General features: G+C 38.8%; 1 protein-coding gene across 2 annotated transcripts; it reads right to left on the bottom strand.

The window, feature by feature from the left end:
* Positions 1-1,812: 1,812 nt before the first annotated feature.
* SAV1 (salvador family WW domain containing protein 1) lies at positions 1,813-17,793 on the bottom strand. 2 transcript variants are annotated; one of them, XM_087952442.1, is made up of 6 exons: positions 17,307-17,787; positions 15,115-15,199; positions 12,875-13,318; positions 4,796-5,066; positions 2,833-2,976; positions 1,813-2,579 (listed from the first exon to the last, which is right to left on the bottom strand). In XM_087952442.1, exons 3-6 carry the CDS (start codon positions 13,311-13,313, stop codon positions 2,378-2,380), a joined length of 1,056 nt encoding a protein of 351 aa, XP_087808568.1. In that variant the 5' UTR covers positions 13,314-13,318; positions 15,115-15,199; positions 17,307-17,787; the 3' UTR covers positions 1,813-2,377. The 2 variants fall into 2 exon arrangements, with proteins under 2 accessions (XP_087808568.1, XP_026526637.1); XM_026670852.2 differs by lacking the exon at positions 15,115-15,199 and having other exon boundaries at positions 17,307-17,793.
* Between the last annotated feature and the right edge of the window lie 3,972 nt (positions 17,794-21,765).

Raw genomic sequence — 21,765 nt, 5'->3', positions numbered from 1 at the left:
CGTCCTGACCCCACATTCCTACCCAAAGTTAACTCTCCTTCCATAGGTCACAGGAACTGGTTCTACCAAATTTTTGCCCTAGGCCCTCCAGGGGCAGGGAGGTCCTCTGGCACACCCTAGATGTTAGAAGGGCCTTGCGTATATATATTAAGCGCACTCAATCCATGCGAAGGTCGGAATCCTCTTCCTATCCTTTCAACCCAGGTCACTGGGGCTTAAGGTTTCTCCTTCCACCATCAGTCGCTGGATCAGGGCTACTATTGCGAGGTGCTACCTTTCCCATTCTCTGCCCGCTCCGGGTGGAATAACCGCCCATTCCACCAGAAGTGCAGCCACCTCGGCGGCCTGGGCCACGCAAGCCCCCATCGCTGACATTTGTCGGGCAGCCACCTGGACCTCTCCGTCCCCGTTTATCAGACATTATAAAATAGATACGTACGCCTCAGCGGAGGCCTCTTTGGCCGACGGGTCTTACAGAGGGTCATCAGTGATCCGGAGGGGCATTCGGGCCAGACGGAGTCCCACCCGTAGGACAGCCCAGCTTTGGTATGTCCCAGTCTCTGGATGCTCCGGCGGCTCGAGGAGAATGGGCGTTGGTTCTTACCTGATACGCCTTCTCGGCGAGCCGCGAGGGCATCCAGCCCCACCCTAATTTCTCCGTCTGGTGGGGAATCTTGCTTCAGCCAAGGAGCCAATAGTAGATTAGATAGAATTAATAACTTCTCTTCTCGATTATCGCAAAAAACTGGGGAGACGCTGCGCGATACCACGTGAGGGGCGGAGCGTTTCCTCATCTAAAGCTCAGCCTGCAAAGAGGACTCAGAAGCACATCCCAGTCTCTGGATGCTCCTCGCGGCTCGCCGAGAAGGGGCGTATCAGTGTAAGAACCAACGCCCATTTTATTATGTTATTGTTGATTAAAAGTTTGTTCCTAAGACAATTACCTATGTTGTTTTATTAATTTCTAAATATTCATGCAGAAACTTCCCTGTCTCACACTAAATACAAGAATTTACACTGCATCTGTTTCACTTGCAAGAGTTGTCATTCTGCTTTCCTTAACAGCAGCCTCTCTTTAGGGGAAAAATCTGCACAAATTCTTTTTAAAGAACAATCAAAACTGAATTGTATGTGGTTCAATTCTTATAGGGTGAATTTAGGATTAATTCTAGTTAGATTTTTGCAGCTCAGTATGTTACACAAACACAAACTCAGACTATGAGAGAAGCTTATGGAATGTAGGCTGTATGAATCTAGAAAACGAATAAATTCAGTAATCTGGCTAACCATACAGCACAAACAAACCCACAAGGCCTATGAATGGTGTTTTGTCCTACATTACCACATCTAGAGGCATTTAAAGGTAAATTTCTTCAACGTGAGGTAATGAATGCAATCCGACTTGGACCAATCCATTCCACAGCCCACCTCTTCTTGACAAGGCAAAAAGGTTTGAAATTTAGAAACAGAATATATTAAAAATTTTAAACAAAAACATTTATTTTACAGAAAACATGTCAGAGGAGTCATAAGCAACAATTCAGAATGAAAATAATTAGTTGCTCTGGAGTTGTGAATGTAAAACCACTTTGCCACCAAATAAATGTTTTATAAAACTGTTCACTGCTACTCTAATTATGATAAAATGTACTGCATATGGCCAAGACAACTCAGTCCTCCAACATCATGTTTATAGTTAAATGCTGGTCCAGTCTTTACTTGCCTGGAATACTTTCAAAGCTACAGACTGCTTCCACCAGCCTACATACAACATTTCCTCAAACAAATGCCCAGTAGCAAATCAGAACAAAGTTGAACAAAATAAGGCAGTAATTTATTAAGTGCTTGGTTCAAACAATTATTCTGCAAGGCAACCACTGGAAAAACCCCTATGTGGTTACCTTGTATATGAAAGCTACAAACTTTACAGTTCATTTGCTGCAGCAGAAGTATCTCTTTATCCTCCAGATACAAGATCACCTGTGAAATCACCAGCTGTGCAATGGGAATTAGAATTTCTTTAAAATGTGCCTACTTTTCAAGAAAAATATACAATGACATTTCCCATTTGAAAAAGGAAATTTTGCTTCTTCAAAGTAGAACCATTTGCTAGAAAAACATGAAAGACAAAATAATCACAAAGTTGTTTTTGCCTTTTTCCTCAACAGTGGCTTTCAGAATAGGAAACTAACTTTTTATACAACAAACATTTTGTATTCAAAAGCCATGATGCACAAAGAAGATAATTACAAAAGGTGCAAGATCCAGAGAGAAGCTGCCTTTTAAACCGAAGCATTCATTCACGATTTTTTAAGGAGAACAAGAAGTCCCTCTGAGTTCTAATAACCTTCATCAATGTCCATAGCAAAAAAGGAGCTTAGAAGTTCTTGCTGTGCTGCTGTGCATACCACTGCTGCCTTTGCTTGCGATTCTCCAGTTCCATGAGGAGGGCATGCCGATATGCTTCATACAACTTCACAATCCGCTCCAGTTCCTTCATGAAAAGCAACTTCAGCATTCCCTGATATGTATCCAGGTCAGCCAACTGGAAGAGTTCCCATTTCAGTATGTGATCATATCTGAGAAAACGCAGGAGTATATAAAACAAACACAAAGGAAAGGCTAATGTCACTGAATACGTTGGAAACATTTTAATTTATAACACTACTGAAGTGCACACTCAATACTTCCCACTACATCAAAACTGATTTAAGGGAAAAGAAATATTTTTGATAATTTACACTTGGTATCTTTAAGGTTCCAACATAACATATTTGTTATAAAATGTATTTATCTATAAGGTATAGGAAAAAAAGTTTAAGCAATACTCACTTCACAGGAGCCCTAGCATAGACTTGCAGCCAGTCTGGAATCTCTGCAGTGTGATACGGATTGGCAGGTACAAGAACAGGCTGACTTCTGTCAGCTGGCTGTGGTTGATATGTCACAGGAGGTGGTTGGTCATAACGGGGGACGCTGCAAACGGACACACCAAAAAGCAGACAGCAAGCATTTTTTATCACAATCTGTGATCAAGAAAACTTTAAATTGAGCAAGATGTGACTAGACAGATGCTCCTGAGACTTTGGGTATTTATATGTCTGGTATTCAGTTTTGTTCGGGTATTTTCCCATGTCATTATAGTTGTGCTTTTAAAGTTGTAGCAACGTTTCGGCAGAATCTTATCTGCCATCATCAGGCTTGTGTACACACAAACACACACACACTCACACATATATATCCTGACTCCTGGTGACTCAGTGACACATTCATATAATTTAGGGCAACAATATGAATGTGGTTTTCAATGGTGCCTTCCAAATTGTTTTTAGGGCATTCAAGTTTGGTGGTGAATCTCTCACTCAAATACTAATGAAATCTGACTCTTCTTGGCTTTGGGACGGTGGGGTGGAATATACTGGTTAAGTGCTGCCATTGAGTCGTAATTTAAATGTACTAATAATTTCTATAAACTCATATTTACCCATCTGCTTACATAGAAATTATTCAACATATACAGTCATCTAATATGTCTAACCAAGAGGATTTAAAACAATTGATGACAGGCCCCAAAACCAAGAAAGACACATGGTGATTCTTCCAACCTGGGTTCTTTATTGTTCCTTACCTATAGAGAGAATCTTGCCAAACTGAAGAACTCTGCTATCTGCATCTATCATATACTCTTAAAAACTATTAGGGAGTGGCTGTCTTCAGCCTCTTTCCTTCACACTGGATCTTTCTATCTGGATTGAGCTGCCACTTATCCCTAGGAATGTACCCCCTCTCCCTCCTGGAATTCAACCTACTACATTCCATCAGATCTGCAAAATTTCTGTAAGATGCACAAGTACATATGAGAAGGAGAACTATTAATAATACTAATAATTTATTAAAATTTGCACGCAGCCCAACTCCCAGCAACTCTGGATAGTAGTTATCAGTTCCTCTTAAAGCTCCGATTACTAATAATATCAAACTTAAAATGACATAAATCTAGGAGTGTTAATAGGAATCATTTTCTACCACATGATTTGAACATTTTGACTTGAATGCACTGTTTTTAAAGGCTTCATTTTGAGCCAATTATAAAATTAAACATTATGATCCTTCTCAGAAATTCATGGGGATTTATACAATTTCCAGTATGACTAGATTTCAAGAAAGATGCTAAGAAAAAGAATTCATTTTAGTTCAAATTTTCTAATCTAGGTTTGGCACACCACAATTCTTTCCATTTTAGTATTTTCTGTTTGTAAAATATGAGGATTGGCCTACTCACTTTCCTTGCCAGAGTAAATAAATAAATATAAATATTTTAAAATATATTCTTCAGAGTTCAATGACTCTGTAGAACAGAGGTAGAGGTATTTGTATATAATGTCAGTTTCTCTACTACAAGAGAGTTGTGGGGATTGATAATAGATACCTCTTATTAATAAATTGTTGGGCATTCAATATCCAGGAGATTAAAAAGTTTGGAAATGTTCCATTTTTTGCATGAAGGAGTTTTAAGCTTCAATTGTTTCCAAAAATGCTAGAAAACCATTTATATTCATGGGATATTTTCCGAAGCTTTATGCCAAACTTGAATGTTTTGCTCAATCAGCTTTAACATGTTTTGTGAACAAACATGCAAAAATAAAAAATTGCTGATATTATTCAGATAATCATTATAAGTTAAAATAAGTAAGAGAAAATACATACAAGCAATAAAGAAATTGATTAGCTTGTAGCACAGTTATCTCTATCTATTCAAACATTCTATAGTGAAGATCACAAGTATATTTATTACCTGGGAGCACAAGGATGTTTATATTGTGCTCTTTTATTGATGTGGTCAACATAATACACTCCAAATTCAGCCGATTCAACACGTTCCCATCCTGGAGGCAGCCCTTCTCGCTCAAATGGATGGCTCCAATGTGTTGTGTTAGTATTATGGTCTATGTAGTACTTTCTTCCTCTAAGAGTCCAATCTACTGACCAACCAGGAGGGAGAGGTAAATCTTCTGAACTGTGATTTGTTAAATTTCCTAATGATGTTGCAGCAACCCTTCCAATGCCTGGAAAACCAAGGCAAATGGATTATTAATAAACCAAATAATATTTAACAATGTAATTTCTTTCCTCAGAAAAACAGGTTGTGTCATAGTGTATTACCTTTGCATCCTGTTTCCTCATGTAAATATGGAGAATGCATCTCTAATCTCTTTTTTGCTTTCAGAAATTCACATATACTCATCAATAAACTATGAAAAGTATATTTTAATTAGTTCAATTTTCAATGACTTTGTTAACAAATATTGTAACAAACAGTACATTACAAATTGTTTTAACAATGCATTCGTGATTTGCTATTGCCTTCTTCCAGGATGTTTTTGATTTCCCAGTCTAGCCTAAATCCCAAGTATTTCCCTGGTAGTCTCACATCTAAGTACTAACCAGGCCTAAATTTGTGTACTTTCTCAACCCAAATGTAATATGACCAATTAATTGTGGAACAGACTTTGCTTTAGCAAAAGCTTGCCCTTAGAAGAAAAGCTTAACCCCCCCACCCCTTCACCCATAAGAAGGCTCAATAACACTGAGGACATTGTAAAGGACGTGGTCAAAAATATAAAATCTTCTAAACTAGATAAAAGAGCAGCTAAAAAGGAGTTTTCCAATTTTCCAGTTTCAATGTTTTCCAATAAGGAAAGCAAAAAGAAAAAGATACTTGAGGTCACAAATCATATAGAACTGATTGTTTGGAAACAAAAGGGTTTTTATTGTGGAGTTAGTTTTCCAAGATGTCCAAAAACTTGGAACCAAAGTTTTCCAAGAAATTTAAGAGAGACAAAATGAAATTTGGGTTTCCTTTGGCTTTAGGCATAGAGTCTCAGAAAAGATGAAGCAAACAAAGCTTCCTTAGGCAATACCTTAGGAAAGTTTAGTTATTGGCTTAACTAAACTTCCTGTAATTTAGTACATTCTATTCCAAACAGCATCAAATTTCTAAGTTGATAGGAAAAGGAGGCTCTTAGTTCTCATCTACCATCTCATCACTTCGAACCTTTGTTTGTCTTCTATCGCTCTCATGTGAAAAAGAATGAAGATACAATGGAAGTCAAAGAAAATTATACTGTCTATCTGCAGAAATAATGTTCTGCACCATTGCTCTAAACAAGAGGACTAATTATCTCAAGTTTTCCAGAGGAAAACATTGATGGCTGAAAGAGACTGTTACTGTAGAGCAGATCAAATTACTACTCTTATAAGTGACAAGACAAGACTGGTCAGCCCCTCTAGGTAGACCAAACCAGGAAATCAATTACACAGGTAGTAGAAACATAGCCTATAATGGAACCTTGCAAGTCTGATTTGCTTTACCTCCTTCACCTTTTAGTCCCGTGAATCAGGGAAGCATCTGCCTGACATCCTTCTGAATATCAAATATTACCTCAGGATTGCTTCAGCTCCTTACATTTTTGCATATATCTGTCAAGGTCATTGCCCTTACTTTCCACAGGACGTGATCAAGCCACAAAGACCACAGGTGTCCTTGTTAGCTTCTCCCCAAGTATTTGATTTTAAGGAGAATTTGACTTATTTTAAATGCTGGCAGGAATTATGAGACCCTCTCAGCTTTCTTAGGCCAATTTAGAAGGAAAAGAGAAGACAGCCAACACTTCGATCAGAGCCTTTCACTGGTTAATTTTGGGGAGGGGGATGAAAAAAGCAAAAGCAAAATTGCTGAAGATCATCCTACATGTTTTAAAAGCTTTAATTATCCAAGCCATTTGTACAGTTCAGTTATCATGAAGAGACAGGGCAACCATGTTGCAAATACTGCCATGACACCACTGAGAGGCTAAAATGTATAATATTGTGATTATATGATATTGTTGCTCCCAGGAAATAGTTATCCACTCATTTGCACCTAGACAGCTCAATAATATTGCAACTCTATATCACTCCACCATGAGGCACTCCTCCTCTTCCTCCTCTTCCTCTTTTACTGCTTCAGATGTCAAAGCAGAAACAAAGATCTGGTTCTTGCTTTCTGGCAGCCTCAACCACTGTTAATTAATGTTGTAGTGTAACTTTGATGTTGTCTCTCCATCCTCTGGATCTGCCTTGTGTTCTTTGAGCACATAGGCTGGGGATGAATATGCTTTGTATAAGAGGTTTCTTTGTGCTGAACCCCTTTGAACACACTGCCTGGTTTTTGGGGATGTGTGGTAGTAGTGGTCCATTAATTCACTTAGCATGATTTTGCAGATTTTTTTAGAGTCATGGTGGCTGTACGCACAAATTCTTTTCTTCCTTGGTAGATGGAGGCTGTGAGACAAGGACCTGGACAGAGAAATATGAGCATCTGGTTTGACTTAACAAATCTCATTCTCTTAAATGAGATATTTCCAAGAGTGCTTCCAGAGAAGACTTTTGGTATGCAAAAACTTCATTCAAGGAATGTTATGGTGAGGGAATTGCATCATCTTACAGTTGTAACCTATGCTGTTACAAGAATTTTCCTGTTTTTTCCTATTTTTTTCTTACCAGAAAATATCTTGTTCAGTGAAAAAATCCAAGATGCATTTTGACTCAAGTGTTAAAAGGCCATCCATTTGAGGGTTCATTAAGAAATATACAGAATCTACCACTTTATGTTCTTGGGAGTACTAAAATGTCTCCTAAATTTGAAGTGTTTCATAATAAGGACTAGGGTAGTTCGGTAAAAACTCCTCTCTACGACAATCATTCAGCAAATGTGTGTTTGAAAACCCTCTTTTAAAACTTTTGCCTCTACAAAATGTGAAAAAACAATTTAAGCTTACCTACTTAACATGGAATTATATTTCGGGGGTGTCTAAGCCACAGAATAAATGCCTGAGGATATTATAACATCTGCCATTCCTCCTCATTTTAATATGTCTACTCTGTCCTGTTATTTGTATAGAATAGACAATCCACATTTTTAGTTTCTGTCCATTCATACATTAACTGCTTCTTAGCCAATGGCAAAAGAAACAATCTACTTCCAATCTCTCAAAGATGCCGACTTTTCTTTTATTTCTTCCAAACTCTGAGACCAGAATTCAAAGTAATTTCCTGCCATTTCACTGAAACATCTTATTTTCTCTTATTTCAATCCCTTAGAAGGAAACCATGAGAAAGCAGAAGCACTAGCTGTGGTTTGGCCTTCCTTTCCTCTGTCTTAATGTCACTGTTTTCAAACCTCAGAATTAAACAAAAGCAACCAGACAGCCCAGCAATTTTTCATTTTGCTTCCACTGTCAGGCCAGCCATACCACCAACTTCCCACAACAGAAACCCCAATGACACCAAAGTTACCTATGCTCTTTAAAACTTATATTCTATGAAGCAACAAGGAGATCATCAGAGTCCAATAAAAAGTGAGGAACATAACTGGATTTTGAGGTCTGACAATCTGTGTATGCTATATATACCAACCATATTTTCCCAAACAAACCAAAATGCTACATTGGACTTGCCACAGTGGTCCTTTTTCTACCACAGCAATTGGTATCCTAAGTGGGTATTTCTCTTCCACTGTCAGCGCTCTGACGTCGGCCAGATCAGGAAACACATTCCACAGGAAGACCAGAACTATATTTTATTGAGAAAGGCTATAATAATAAAATCTTAAAGTCCAGTTGTGCTACTCCTCTTCTCCCTCTTATATCTCAGTGAGACAGAAACTATGAGTCTCTTCTTATTACTATCTCCCTTCCCATTTTACCCTTGTTTACATGATGTTTCTGAATATTTATTACAAATCCATCTCCCTAGCTTTCTATATGCACTCACTTCAAAGCTAGAACCAGGAGAATTTCTGGTGTTGTTTCCTGTGGAATGAGGTAACTAATTTCCCAGCTTTGAAATAACCCATAAAGAGAGATCAAATAAAAGTTTTAAAAAAAGATATAAAATGATTCTGTATCGGTTTAGAGTTTTGGGATTGACGCAAAGTAAAAATCTTGTAATTAAATGCTCTTCCCCATAGATGTTTCATCTATTTTTACTAATTCCTGAGTAGGCTTGATGACCTGTTTCTGATATAGACCCTTTATGTCCTGTTTTCCTACAGGGAAGCCAGAACAGTCTGAAATGAGACATACCAAACCCCTATCAAAACTAAGGACAGAGGTTTCTGCACCAAATAGAAAATTAGGCACCAAACCTCTGAAAATTGGGCACTGTCCAGACTAGTTTTTGCTATGAAGATGGCCACCTTGGTTAATTTGCCTGTCTGACCTGCCTATCCTTTGTTCTAGATGGTTGGGTTAGCCTACAGGAAAAGAAAAAACTGGCAAAAGCTTGAGATAGCCATGGAACCTGTAATAGCTAAAGCTTTTGTCTCATGTGTTCTGCACTGCAAATACACAATTTTCCTGATCTTTGGATATTTATTCAAGATAGCTCCTGAAATCAGGGTTGCCACAAACAGATGCACTGAAGTATTTGAGCAGGACTAGAACTGGACGAGGAAAAATACAGTTTAGGAACAAGGAATAAACATTTCTTGTTGCCCATAGAGCTTGTACTATGCTCTGTAGAAAGAGAGGTGGTAGGGTTGCTAAACACAGGCATGACTTCTATTGTCAGCAAACCCATCAGAGATCTGGGAAGGAGATGAAGTTCTGGATTTCCTAGGCCCAGGAATTTACAGACCTCCTGAGCAATCTTGGTAATCTACTTTTTAGAAAATCTGAGACTCACAAAGGCTGCCTATAGGTTCCCTTCCTCAACAGTTCACCCTCTTTCTTATCTGAATGGGTTTGAAGGGAAGCATCACAATCATATCTAAGTGGCTTGCTTCATGCCTTCTGCAACAGGAGCAAGGAGGGGGATCTGAGGAAGGGGGACTGCAGATGAGAATACTATACTCTTGCAAAGGATGGTGAGGGGATTGGGCAATGATGGGACTCATGGCTAATGACTTGGGAATTGCAGCTTTGACTGAAGTGAGGTTGTGCATAGTTGCCCAATTGAAAGATGACCCTCTTGCTCACCCTCTGCTATAAGAAAAGGGCTTTGATGTGTTGGTACCTGTGAATTTCCTAGCCCTGAGTTTTGCTCAGGGAAAAGTGGAAATGGGAAAAGAAAGCAAAATAAAGTGAAGGAAAAAGGATATATGGCTGATAAGCATAGTCAATATTGGACATACTCTCTGGAGTGAGGGTGGAACTGAGAAAGGAACCATCTCGTTTTCCTTGTTGAGGCTCAGAAGTTCTTCAAATAAAACCATCTTTGCAAAAAGGGGGAAGGGAATTGACAATCTTCAGACTGCTCCAGTTTGCAATAAGATACGATGAGTACATAGTCTATATATCCCATTGACTACAATGTAATATGTGTTGTATTTTGAACTCTTTATGGGCTTCCCAGGACTACAATTTTACAAGTGGTACTCATTCTACAAGTGGTACATTTATTGCATCCCATAAACACAAACCACATTCAAAAATCTGATGACATGTTTTTATGCCAAAAAAAATAATCATATTTCTTAGACAAGTATTTTTTACTATCAAGCTTTTCCTCAGATTCAAAGTTTGGTATTCCTTACTCTTTAGTACTCTGTTTTAATAGCAGTTCCTAAATTGTTAAACTGCCTCCTTGGCACTAAAACCAGCTTTGTGCTTAATATTTTTTTGATAAAAGTTGACTTTTCAATATACAAGCACAAATAAATCTTGCAAAGCTAGGGTAGGCAATAAGTTGCTTTTATGCAATCTCCCAGAACCTCAAGTTCACATTTCCAATAAAACAGATCTATGATCCTGTAACAATGTGATCTATAAAGTGATCAGAGCTTCATTTAAGTCCTATTAATATACAGATTCTGATTAAATAAATCACACACAATATACTATGTTATGTGCTATGTACTATGCTATTAGCTGGGGTCACCTGAACACTTGATGACCACATTTGCTATCTTTGTTGGAAAAAAGTATGTGCAGTCCTACAATAAGAAATTCTCTTTAAGAGGGTAAGTTAGATGTTCCAATCAAGGAGATAAGCATGAGTTTGAGGGTCCCTCTCCTATTAAAAATGCACATACCATTTTTAATGTCATGTCTATGGATGTGAACCATGTTCCAATCAAAATTTATTACATTACAGAAAATAGATTGTCAATACATTTGAGTCCGAAAATGACTCCAACAATTGTCAAAGTCATCAATCCATCATGATCAATAGATACTATATTAAAAAAAAATGAAATACCAATGCTACTCTTTCAAGATCAAAAGATGTAATACTCCAGGAAGTAGCATTCAACTCTAAGTTGACAGCAATGGATCTGCAGGTCACTCTTGCATTATATCATGTTGGGGTTCATGAGTCCATAATAATGAAATACTGAACAAGAATTGCACGTATAGTAAGAGAATACTAGTGCTCTCCAGAAAGCACATTGCCACCTATCTCAAGCTTGCAAAAATCCACCTGAATAATCCAGCAGATTACTGGAGCAATGTTTTACAGACAGATGGAAAAATTAATGATAATTTTTATTGATTGAAGTAATTAATATCAATGCAGGTGCTACCTGTTACTAAGTCTAAACTTCCAATGAGAGGGAATACTTACAAAAAATGTATACAACTTATATTTTAGAATGCTATTAGCAAAATATAAGATTAAAATATATCAGTTGTTTTCCCCAAATTAAAAATCTTTCCCTCAAATATTGGTTCAATATTTTCAATAAGGAGATGAAACAGTATACTGCTTGGAATATAGTTTGTTTAACCAAAATCACTTTATCTATAACCAAATTTAGATGAGGCTCAGGCCACACCATAGGAATCAGAGTAGAAAGTACTGCTAAGAATTATGAAAGTCAGTCATGAAGATAAAAATTAACTCCTCAGTTTTGAGCTTGAAACATATAATATACTAAAAGGCTAAGAAAGAAATACGCTGTGGAGGCAGCAGGATAAAAGAATCACTAGCACGTCTAGTAGAATAAATAAAATTTTATATTAGTTCTTAGTTTAACAAATTTAAATCAGAATGATAAAGCCCATTTTTTGGTCAAGCAAATACAAACAAGCAAAACAAAAAGGAGCTTAAGAGAAAGATCCATTCCTTTTTTGGCTGAGATTCTATATGGGTCCTCTTAAAAGGGGATGTGATGGCTCAGCAGTTAAAGACGTTGAGGTTGTCAGCTGGAAAGTTGACAGCCCAGATTTGAGACCTGAGTGTCATGTGACGGGATGAGCTCCTGCCCACCTAGCAGTTCAAAAGCATGCAAATGTGAGTAGATAAATAGGTACAACCATGGTGGCAAGGTAACACTGTTCTGTGCGCTTCAGCTTATAGCCAAACTGGCCACTTCCATGCAAATGTCTTCAAACAATGCTGGCTCACTCAGCTAAGAAAGGAAGATGAGCACCACCTCCTGGAGTCAGACACGACTAGAAAGAATAAACCTTTACCTTTGAAAAGGGTCCATGGGCGGACTCATTAAATGATGCTGATTACACCAGCTCTTTGAGATTAGCTCTTTATCTATATTAGTGGAGGAAATACCAAAGCCCTGCAATTCAGATCCTCTTACACACTAATAGGGTATTGTTGTTGTTCACAGCTGTTGCCCAAGGTTTTTGCATTTTCCACAACAGTTTGATTTTAAGTCAATGGATCAAGGTAATGTTAATAAAAATACAAGGTGTGATTACTACATGGGCACAGTTCCTATGTGACCCAATGCAAGGCAGCTTCAGATGTTGATAAGTTCAATCAATTCTGAATTCTACTAGTAAAAGCGTAAAACATACTATTTAGATGTTTTGACATACAGCCAAAAAAAAAAAAAAAAAGAATTATGTGTAAAAAACCCAATGATACTTACCTGAACTGTGTCTTCCCTGATTTTGTGACATCCGTTGGATGAGGTCAGTATTATGTTCATAGTATCTATATTCTTCCTGAACATGATCCCCCAGTTGATGTCGTCTTTGATCATTATAAAAGTGACCAAAATAGTAACGAGATCCAGCATCTCCATTTTCAGTAACTGAGTTGGCCTCTGTTAAAAAGGACTGTGAAGATAAGCCATATTCCCGAGGGACCTCAGCTAAACTCCTGGCAAGGTAGGAAGGGGCAGATAGCCTGTTGCTTTCCCGCCGTACTATTTCATGAGGAGGCCTCTGCACTGGAGTCCTTAGGAAGCTCTGATGTCTGGAAAGGGCTCCATCCCCACCTGCCGAATAGACAGAAGGCACTGGATCTGGAAGACAGATATCCGTTCGCCTTGGAATGGTTGGACCATGACGGATGAATGAAGGCATCAGATCTGTGGCAGAAAGTTATAGTAACAATAAATACACAGAACTTAGGATACTTACAAATGTTAATGAAGAGTGGGTACATTAAATTTTAAACCCTGTAAAACAAAAAGAAAGCCCCAAGGAGGTCCTTTATATGAACATGAACCCCAAACTGCACAATTCCAACAACATTCTAGGAAGAAATCTCAAGGTATTTAAACTTTGTTTTCAAGCTTGTAATGCCGGAATTAAAGTTTTTAGAAAATTTTTAATATTTTCTTTAAAGTAAGGTAATTCTATACATCTTAGTCAATTTCACTTCTTCGTGAATAAATACCATGGCCAGGTCAAAAGTATCCCACTGCCACCTTATGAATCTATCATAAGCATGAATGCCAAATTATGTTCAGAAAGTTTGTGGGATGTTCCGAAATAGAACTTGTACATCTGATATTTCTGGAATCATGATCCAGTTAGACATTAGTCAGATTTGTAGAGTTTTCCTGATGTATGTATATATACTGTTCAATATAACATAGTTGTTATATTGCATTAGATAATGACTTGATTTGCACATCATTAGTAAGTAATTATAGGTACTTCTACAAGACAGGTAAAAAAAACCTCAAACTAGCCAAATAGCAATAGCAATTAAGACTTATATACAGCTTTACAGCCCTCTCAAAGCGGTTTACAGAGTCAGCATATTGCCCCCAACAATATGGGTCCTCATTTTACCCACCTTGGAAGGATGGAACCCTTACAAATTGCAGTAGGAGTAGCTTGCAGTACTGCACTCTAACCACTCTTAACAAATGCTGGCTTATCATGATATATAAAACAATAATCATCTATGTCTATTTCTGAAATGAAGGGATTACAAGCTGCATAAAACATTGCTGAAACAGTGGCACATTACATTATTGACATTTCTACTTAATTTAATTATTTCCTATAATTCCAATATATCATAATAATGCAGCATGAGCTCGGGTATTTTGAAAGAGTGAGCTGTGTATATGTTTGGGGAGGCAACAACCAACACAGACTATTTTGTGTTTAACATAAATGCATTACTACTGTTGTCTTATGAATATTGCTGATATAGGTTTCTTACTCTATAGGGTGAACTTGCTTGACATAGTGCCCTTATGTTGGAACTATAATTCCCCAAATCTCCAGTTATGAGAATTTGTCATAGAAAATGCTGTAACGACTTTTCAAGCCTCAGAATAAAGGAGTCTACGGCCTTCCAAATACTACTGTATGGCCTAGAAACTGAAGCTATTGGAAGACAAAAGTTCAATAAATCCAGTAGATTCTTCACTCCTGGCAGTGATTCTCTTACACTAGCCCTCTCTAATTTCTCCTCCATCACAATAACTAAATCTATCTAGTGTTAGGTTTGCTCAATTAAGTTTTGAGCAAACACATTTTATTTAGATTCTTCACACTTCTGTAACCTGGTAAGAAACAGTGCAGAGAAGATCTTTTCCTATATGTGAACCCAAACTGAACCAAAATCTAATTTCCCTTTTTTAAAAATCAGAACTAAGTACAATAGCAACAGAATAAATAGTTTAATAAAAGAATCCCAGGGAGCTCTTTTGGAAAGCAGTAAGAAAACCTTTCTTTTTTCTTCTCTAAGGCAAAATAAGTCAAATTATTTTAGCATCTACTGATTAGCTTCATCTAAAATAGAAGACTTTCTTAAAGAGTTGGGCCACAATTAGTATTTGTGAGGAGCAACTAAGGGCTGCAAAACAAATGACAGTGGTGGTGAATTTCATTTTTACCCGTATTATGCCATTTTAATGCATACCCTATAATCTTCAATTTGTCCTCTCAAAAGGTAGAAAATTATGTTATCAGTTTCAGATAATGATGGTCAGAAGGAAGTCTGAAAGCTGCAGAAATGAGACTTTATAAATACATACAGCCTGCACTCAGATTGCTACACAGTACCTGATCTAAACCTATTTCTAAGCTTCATTAATATTAACAGATAACAGATAATCAGAGTTGGAAGGGACCCTGTAGGTCATCTAGCCCAACCCTCCACCCAAGCAGGAGACCCTATACCATTTCTGACAAATGGCAGTCCAATCTCTTCTTGAAGGTCTCAAGTGATGGTGCTCCCAAAACTTCCAAGGGCAAGCTTAAATGCAACTCATTTTTGCCTCTCCTTTTGATTTGTCAACAGGAAAATGGCCACTTTCCAAGTTTGTATATCAACCAATCTTATCCCACAAGGCTAAGGGCAGTCAGAGATAGCATTGAGTAGTAATTAATGTGAAATTCTGGTAGTGTATCTCTTCTGTTACATGTTTTTTAAACTCTGATCAGACTTCTTGACTTTTATACCAAACTCAACCTTTACTACTTCCCATAAAAGTCTGAGCCAAGATAAAACTTAACTTTCTAAGATAAAAGGGATCTAAGCTGCTATTGGAATAAGGCTATTTATTATAATTATAAAATAATTGTTAATTATCTGTCACAGCCTGCACCATGTAGGCTTTTTGAAAATTGTAGTAACAGTTCCAACGAATAGGATTTATTTTTGAAATAAAAAGCTTTGGCTAATTCAAATTATAACTTTATTCAGGACTCATAAAATAAAGAAAAAATACTGGTTCCTACCTGGGTTCTTTTGATCAAAGAACTCCATTTCAATAAAAAACATTTAGTGTTTATTTAACGTTTACCTTGATACGTAAAAAGTCTGGCAGGTCTTTATTCCATTTCTACTTACTGCAAAGCAATTGAAAGTTTATGGAAAAGATAAAAGCCATCCTTGTTTTGTGTTAATATTAGAACTGTATATCATCTTTGGGCAAGAAAATTTAATTCAAACAGCCGTTTTGAAACTTTTTATTTCATCAACTCAAGCAGGCTTCTGCAATTATGCACTGTAAAAAAGAATTCATTTCAAATCATTTCAAGGTATGTCCTGCTCAGCTTCCCAGGTGATACAAACCATAAATATGAGAACTCCTGTGAGACTTAGATATGATTAAGATAAGAAAGGTATAACCTATAATCATCACCAGCATCTTTTCCCCAATTTATTCAGAAGAAAATTGTTCTCCCCCTGCAAATGGAATGAGATCAGTCACAGCTGTTTTCTCTCCAAACCAGAATTTTTTAGGTTAACCATGCATAATCTTTTAAAGATTATAATAAGGTGACAAGCTAAGGTCTTGTGGCCTACACTTGGCCTTTGAAACAAGAGCAATTTCTCTCCTTAAAGAAAGGAACAGAGACACTAATGACTACAGGTGATTTAAGTCCAATGAGTTTCCTATCTGGCCTCTGAAGTTCTGGCAGGGGTGGACAGACTTGGCATTATACTTTATTCCCCCCCCCCCCCCAACATATGAAACACTGACTCTCAGACAAATACTCATATGGCTCATAGATAGACAAATACTCAGAATTCAGAAAAATAGTGTCTTACTGAGCATATTTCAGCCCTGGTCTTTGTCAGCAGTACCAGGATTAAGTTCAGAAAATATTCTACTTTGGGTTCCCACTCCAAGGAGTCATATCAAAAAAGAAAAGAGCAGCTTAAATTGAGGTGAAAAAGGAGTAGTTTGTTATTTGTTATAATTAGACAAGAACCAGCACCCTCTGATCTAACGTTATCTAAAGGTTTTCCAGAAGATCTCAAATCTTTGTTGTTGTTGGGTTTCATTTGCAGGAGAGAGAAAAAAAATGCTTTTTGAAGCTGCTTGTCCCTATTTAAGGAATGTAGAATGTCTCAAGTGAAGCTTGCAAGAAGATCCTGGGATGTAAACCTAACTAACGTTGGGTCTCTTCTGCCACCATTGTGTAAAAAAAATCGACCCCTCACCTTGGAAGAAGCATCCCTGAGATTTTGAGACATCCCCCCCCCTTCCCCTCGGCCCATTTTTTTCCCCCTCAGAAGAGGCAAATATTAGTCTTTTCCTCCTCTTTTCCCTTCCTCCTCCCTCGTCTCTCCCCTTTCCCCGACCAGGTCTCAAAACTCACTGCGGAGCAACGGGCTGGTCTCCTTGATCATGTACTTGCCCTGCACCTCGCCCGGTTTGGAGAGGTCGGCGCGCGTTTTCTTCCGGGACAGCATCCCCCTTTTTCCCCCCCGCCGCCGCCGCCGCCCCCTTCACAGCCGCCGGAGGAGCCACCAACGCCGCCGTCCTCGGACGATTCTCTCCCGGTCAGGATCCATCGCCGCCTCTCCGCCTTCGCCCTTCTCTCCCCCCCCCACCACCCTCCTGCCTGCCTGCCTCAGACCGGCCAAGCGCGCGCACCACGTCTCCCTGTCCCGAGCAGGAGGAGGCGGGGGGGAGAGGAAGAAGAAGAGTCGGAGGGTGGGACAGTTCTAAGGAGGCGCGCGCGCGCACCCGACCCGCGCTCCTTTCCCTCTTCCCTCGCAAGCTCCCAGACTAAACTTTCCGTTCCCGCCCACAGCCTGAGCTCTGAAGGAACAGCGGCTGCTCCGCGCGCAAGGAACAATGGGAAGGCAGCGCTGGGAGCGTGGAAAGCTGAGGAGGAGGAGGAGGGAGGGAGGGGAAGAGCAGCTGGCGAGTGTGGAGGGCGCGTCCGGCTGAGTCAGTCTGGCGTTACTAGTGGCTGCAGATCGTAAGTTCTAGCCTTGCCTTCGGCATGAAGCCAGTAGGGCCAGGCACTCTCTCTCAGCCCTAGAAAGCAGACAGTGGCGCAATAAAAACAAAGCCAAACCAAACCTGGCGGTTGGAAGTGCGCCACCTCATGGCTTGGACGGAAAGGGCTTTGTGTTTCCTCATGTTAAAGCTTGGCGTTCCCTGGCCGTTGGAAGCAGCTGTTGCTGAAAGTACTTCCTTCAGGTGTGACCGTTTGTGCAAACTGCAGTCGGAGATCAGAACGGTCCAAGTCCTATTAGCCTTTCCTAAGGCTTCCCTAAAATTTGTCTTTTATGTTCCTAAGCCTGGGTCGCTGAATGTGCCCCTCCCTCCCCCGTTTCCTGGCTGTATTGCCAACTGGACGAGGTATCCTGCTCTTTGGGTATATTTAAGTTGTGTGGTTTTTTGTGTGGTTTTATTGGTTTCGCTTTTTATTGTTTTTTAAAAAAGTTTTTAATGTTTTTAATTTCTATTTTTTTTTAATTGTAAGCCTCCCAGAATGAGATGGATTTCGGTAAACATTGAATAAATAAATAAATAAATAAATATCCTTTGTAGTTTTAACCTGTGACATCGGAGGACAACTTTATAGCTGAGAAAACGGGACACATTTAGCCGTCTCTGTACATGGCTGAGACCAACAGGAAGACCCCAGGGTTGTGTTAGACTGGCAAGATTGGGGCTTTTTGAAATGAGATTTTGACACTGCTGGTGGGCAAAAACATAAATGAAAACCAGACGTGTTCAGGTAATTTATTAATCTTTGAGGGAGTCCACTTGTGGGAGTCTTTAATACTACTGAATTCTTGGGGTGGGGGAGAGACATCTTGAGGTGCTCCTGCCCTGTAGTAATTTTGAACTTGTAGAGAAATTAAAAGTCAATCACTTTGTGGTAAGAAGAGAATAGGAATTTCTAGATACCTCTGATTCTGGAGTACTGTAATTATCAAATGAAAACTGATTAATGTAAGTAGTTAAACCTGTTTCATGGGACACGTTGCATTATACCCTCGCTGAAATCTTAAAGAGCGAAAATCTTTGTTGATATCCCAAGAGAGTGCCAAGACTTGACTTTGCCATGCAATTGGGTATATAGATGAGACTATGCAGCGATATGGTAATGCTTACTGATGGCTGTGTTATTTGTTACATATTGTGCTTTAGCATCTGATCAACACTCAGCCCAATCTTTATCCATATTATTCCAAAACCTTTGCTGTGTGCAAACAAAACAATCTGATTCTGAATTCATTTTACGGGTTTGCACAATGCATTCTAGTATAAAATATTTGCCAAATGGATTGTCCAAAATTAAATTTGGGCAATCAGGATCTTGTACAAATGTGTTCAAATAAAATGCAAGTATATAACCATTATTTGCTGAATAAACTGTAATTGATTAGGTTCACAAGTGAAGCCACAAACATTGATTTTTTTTGTGCACAGTGCCTAGGTGCACACCATACGCTAAGCTGCAAGCAAGCAAGCAAATTATATTATGACAATGTGTAGTATGAACTTGCCCAAGTGATCCTTACAACTTATATAGGCATATTTGCAGGACCATTGAAAGTTATGCATTTGCTTTACTATCTACTTGTGTTTGTCCATATACTACCCCTGATTAACTGAAATAACTCAGTTTGCTGGATTCTCACACATACTAAGACAAATTTTGTATTACATCTGGATTAAATGTTTAGTTTGCAATTTATTTGCTGTATTCATATAACACATTCAAGCAGGTGTGGCATATGGGTTTTAATGCCTTGGGAAGACTGCTGTTCTGTTGCCATGAGCCAGGATATAGAACAAGTAAAAGAAGTGAAGTGACCAATTTTGATTTTGAAGTGAAGGTGAGCAATCACAAGGGCTAATGAGCTGTTGTGATGAGATTTGAGACTGGAGTCCCATTGATCAGCCTGGTATACAAATGTTGGGGACCAGAGCTCTGGGAGAGATACCTACCTTCTCAGTTGCTGGGGGTGGGTGGGTATACTGCTGGCTTGAATAAAAATTAGAGAGAGAAGGCAAGAAAAAGTCACTGCATTAGTGGCTGGAGAGAAAAGTTGGAAAGAGAAATTAAGTGTGCAGAGCAGTTGTTGGTTCCTGGTTGGGGAAGAAAGGTGGCTTTCCTGAAAAAAAGGGAAATGAAAACTGAGAGGGACAGAAGCTTGGCTGGAGAAGGAGGAACCCAATTGAGTGTAGGCAACAACTTCACCCAAGACCTGAAAGGGGAAGGATTGGTTGTTGGTGGCAAAGTCCTGGTCTCTGGGAAAGGACTGGGTAGAAGATCCTGAGAGAGGCTTTTCCCTCAGTAGAAGAGCCAGCATTCAGCTGAGCATCAGACAGTAAAATTCCAGCTACATTCTCTCCCCCCCCCCCCATTCTCTCTCTTGTTAAGCCCTCAAATTAGGGAGGGAGTTGGAGTGAAAATGCGAGGAAAACAAGACTGTTAGCAAGAGATCTAGAGGGAGAGAGAGTCCCTGGGTGGGAGACTAGGGAAGAAACCTGATACTGGGTGAATGGGGTTGTGTTATAAATACTTGTGTACATAGCTTCACTTTAAATAGTAAAAAAAGCATAAAAGCCTCTATTGATCTAGTTTTTGTGTCAATTGCCAAAATACAACATATCTCCAGTTATGACAGCAAATCAGTTACAACAACCCAGCTTCATTCAAATATGTTAAGCTTGTTTTATCTTTATTTGGTTTTGGGAGGCTTACTTGATTGTTTGAACTCAGATCATTTGCTTACTCTATAGTTTATAGTATATACTGTAGTGTACAGTGTATTGTTCAAGCCCAGAAAAATGGGTTAATGCTTAGGTTAAATGTATTATATAGACATGGTTTAGTATCCCAGCTAAGGCTGATGCTCTAATATAGTGTTTCCCAACCTCAGCAGTTTTAAGATGTGTGGAAGTCAACTCCCAGTGTTCCCCAGCCAGCAATATGTTAACATTGCCAAGTTTAAAAAACACAGCCATAATGCCTGTACTCCTCGCATTTTTGATCCCATCTTGGAGCAGAAGTCAGAAAAAAGGCAAAAGCTCCAGGGGTGGAAGTGTTGATTCAACATAAATCTCATTGTACACATGTTGTACTCTGACAATAAAGGTAATAATACTGAAGAAGGAAATGGCAAGCTATTTCCATATTGTCAAGAAAACTATACAGACACACCCATGAATTCATTAAATGAGCTGGACTCGCAGGAGACTATACTTCGTAGTGCCAGATTGATGCCAGTAATACAGGGTCCAGCCTTTATGCATATCTGACCATGCAAGTATACCCAAGGAAGAGGCCTTAACGAAGGGGTCATGAAATATAAATTCTGTGAATTGATGTCAGAAATAATGGGAGTAAAATAAAGCTGCAGCAAAATAGAAGATCAACAATATAAGAACAAAGGTTGATTTTACGTATTTAAAATGTTTAATACTGTCCATCCTCCAGTTATTTTTATGGCAATGTACAATAGAAACAAAATACTTTTATCAAATACAAAACTGATAAATGGCAACATTAACCTCAATTAACAAATCTGAGAGGCTATAGAAGCTATAGAAATCCTATGATGCTGGTTGAGACATCATAGCAAGATAAGCTGTCTGGCAAATAGAATGCCTTACCCCGTTGCCTCAAATAACATAGCATTGGCCTCAGTCATCTTTTTTGGAGGAGAGTTTTCAAGTCCACAGAATTATCCTTCACTTCAAAGTCTACTTTTAATTTATCCTCACTACACTCACTTTGTGAGGTAGGTTAGACTGAGATACTGGGTGCTTGCCCATGGATGGGAGTGATCATGGTGGAGTAGTTT

The sequence above is a fragment of the Notechis scutatus genome, chromosome 1 (genome assembly GCF_049901735.1).
Source record: "Notechis scutatus isolate UNSWTSFEM ecotype Mainland chromosome 1, rNotScu1.2, whole genome shotgun sequence".
In the NCBI taxonomy this organism is placed as follows: domain Eukaryota; kingdom Metazoa; phylum Chordata; class Lepidosauria; order Squamata; family Elapidae; genus Notechis; species Notechis scutatus.
Note: the sequence above shows the minus strand (reverse complement) of the source record. Positions and strands in the feature narration are given on the sequence as shown.

Bases quoted from the DNA above. Each gene is read 5' to 3' on its own strand.
- SAV1 (XM_026670852.2), bottom strand. From the start codon at position 17,400: ATGCTGTCCCGGAAGAAAACGCGCGCCGACCTCTCCAAACCGGGCGAG. The intron at 5,067-12,874 runs GTAAGTATCATT...TTGGTTTTCCAG, and splicing joins TCAGGGAAGACACAGTTCAG to GCATTGGAAGGGTTGCTGCA. The intron at 2,977-4,795 runs GTAATAAATATA...GTCCGTTTGCAG, and splicing joins AAACATCCTTGTGCTCCCAG to CGTCCCCCGTTATGACCAAC.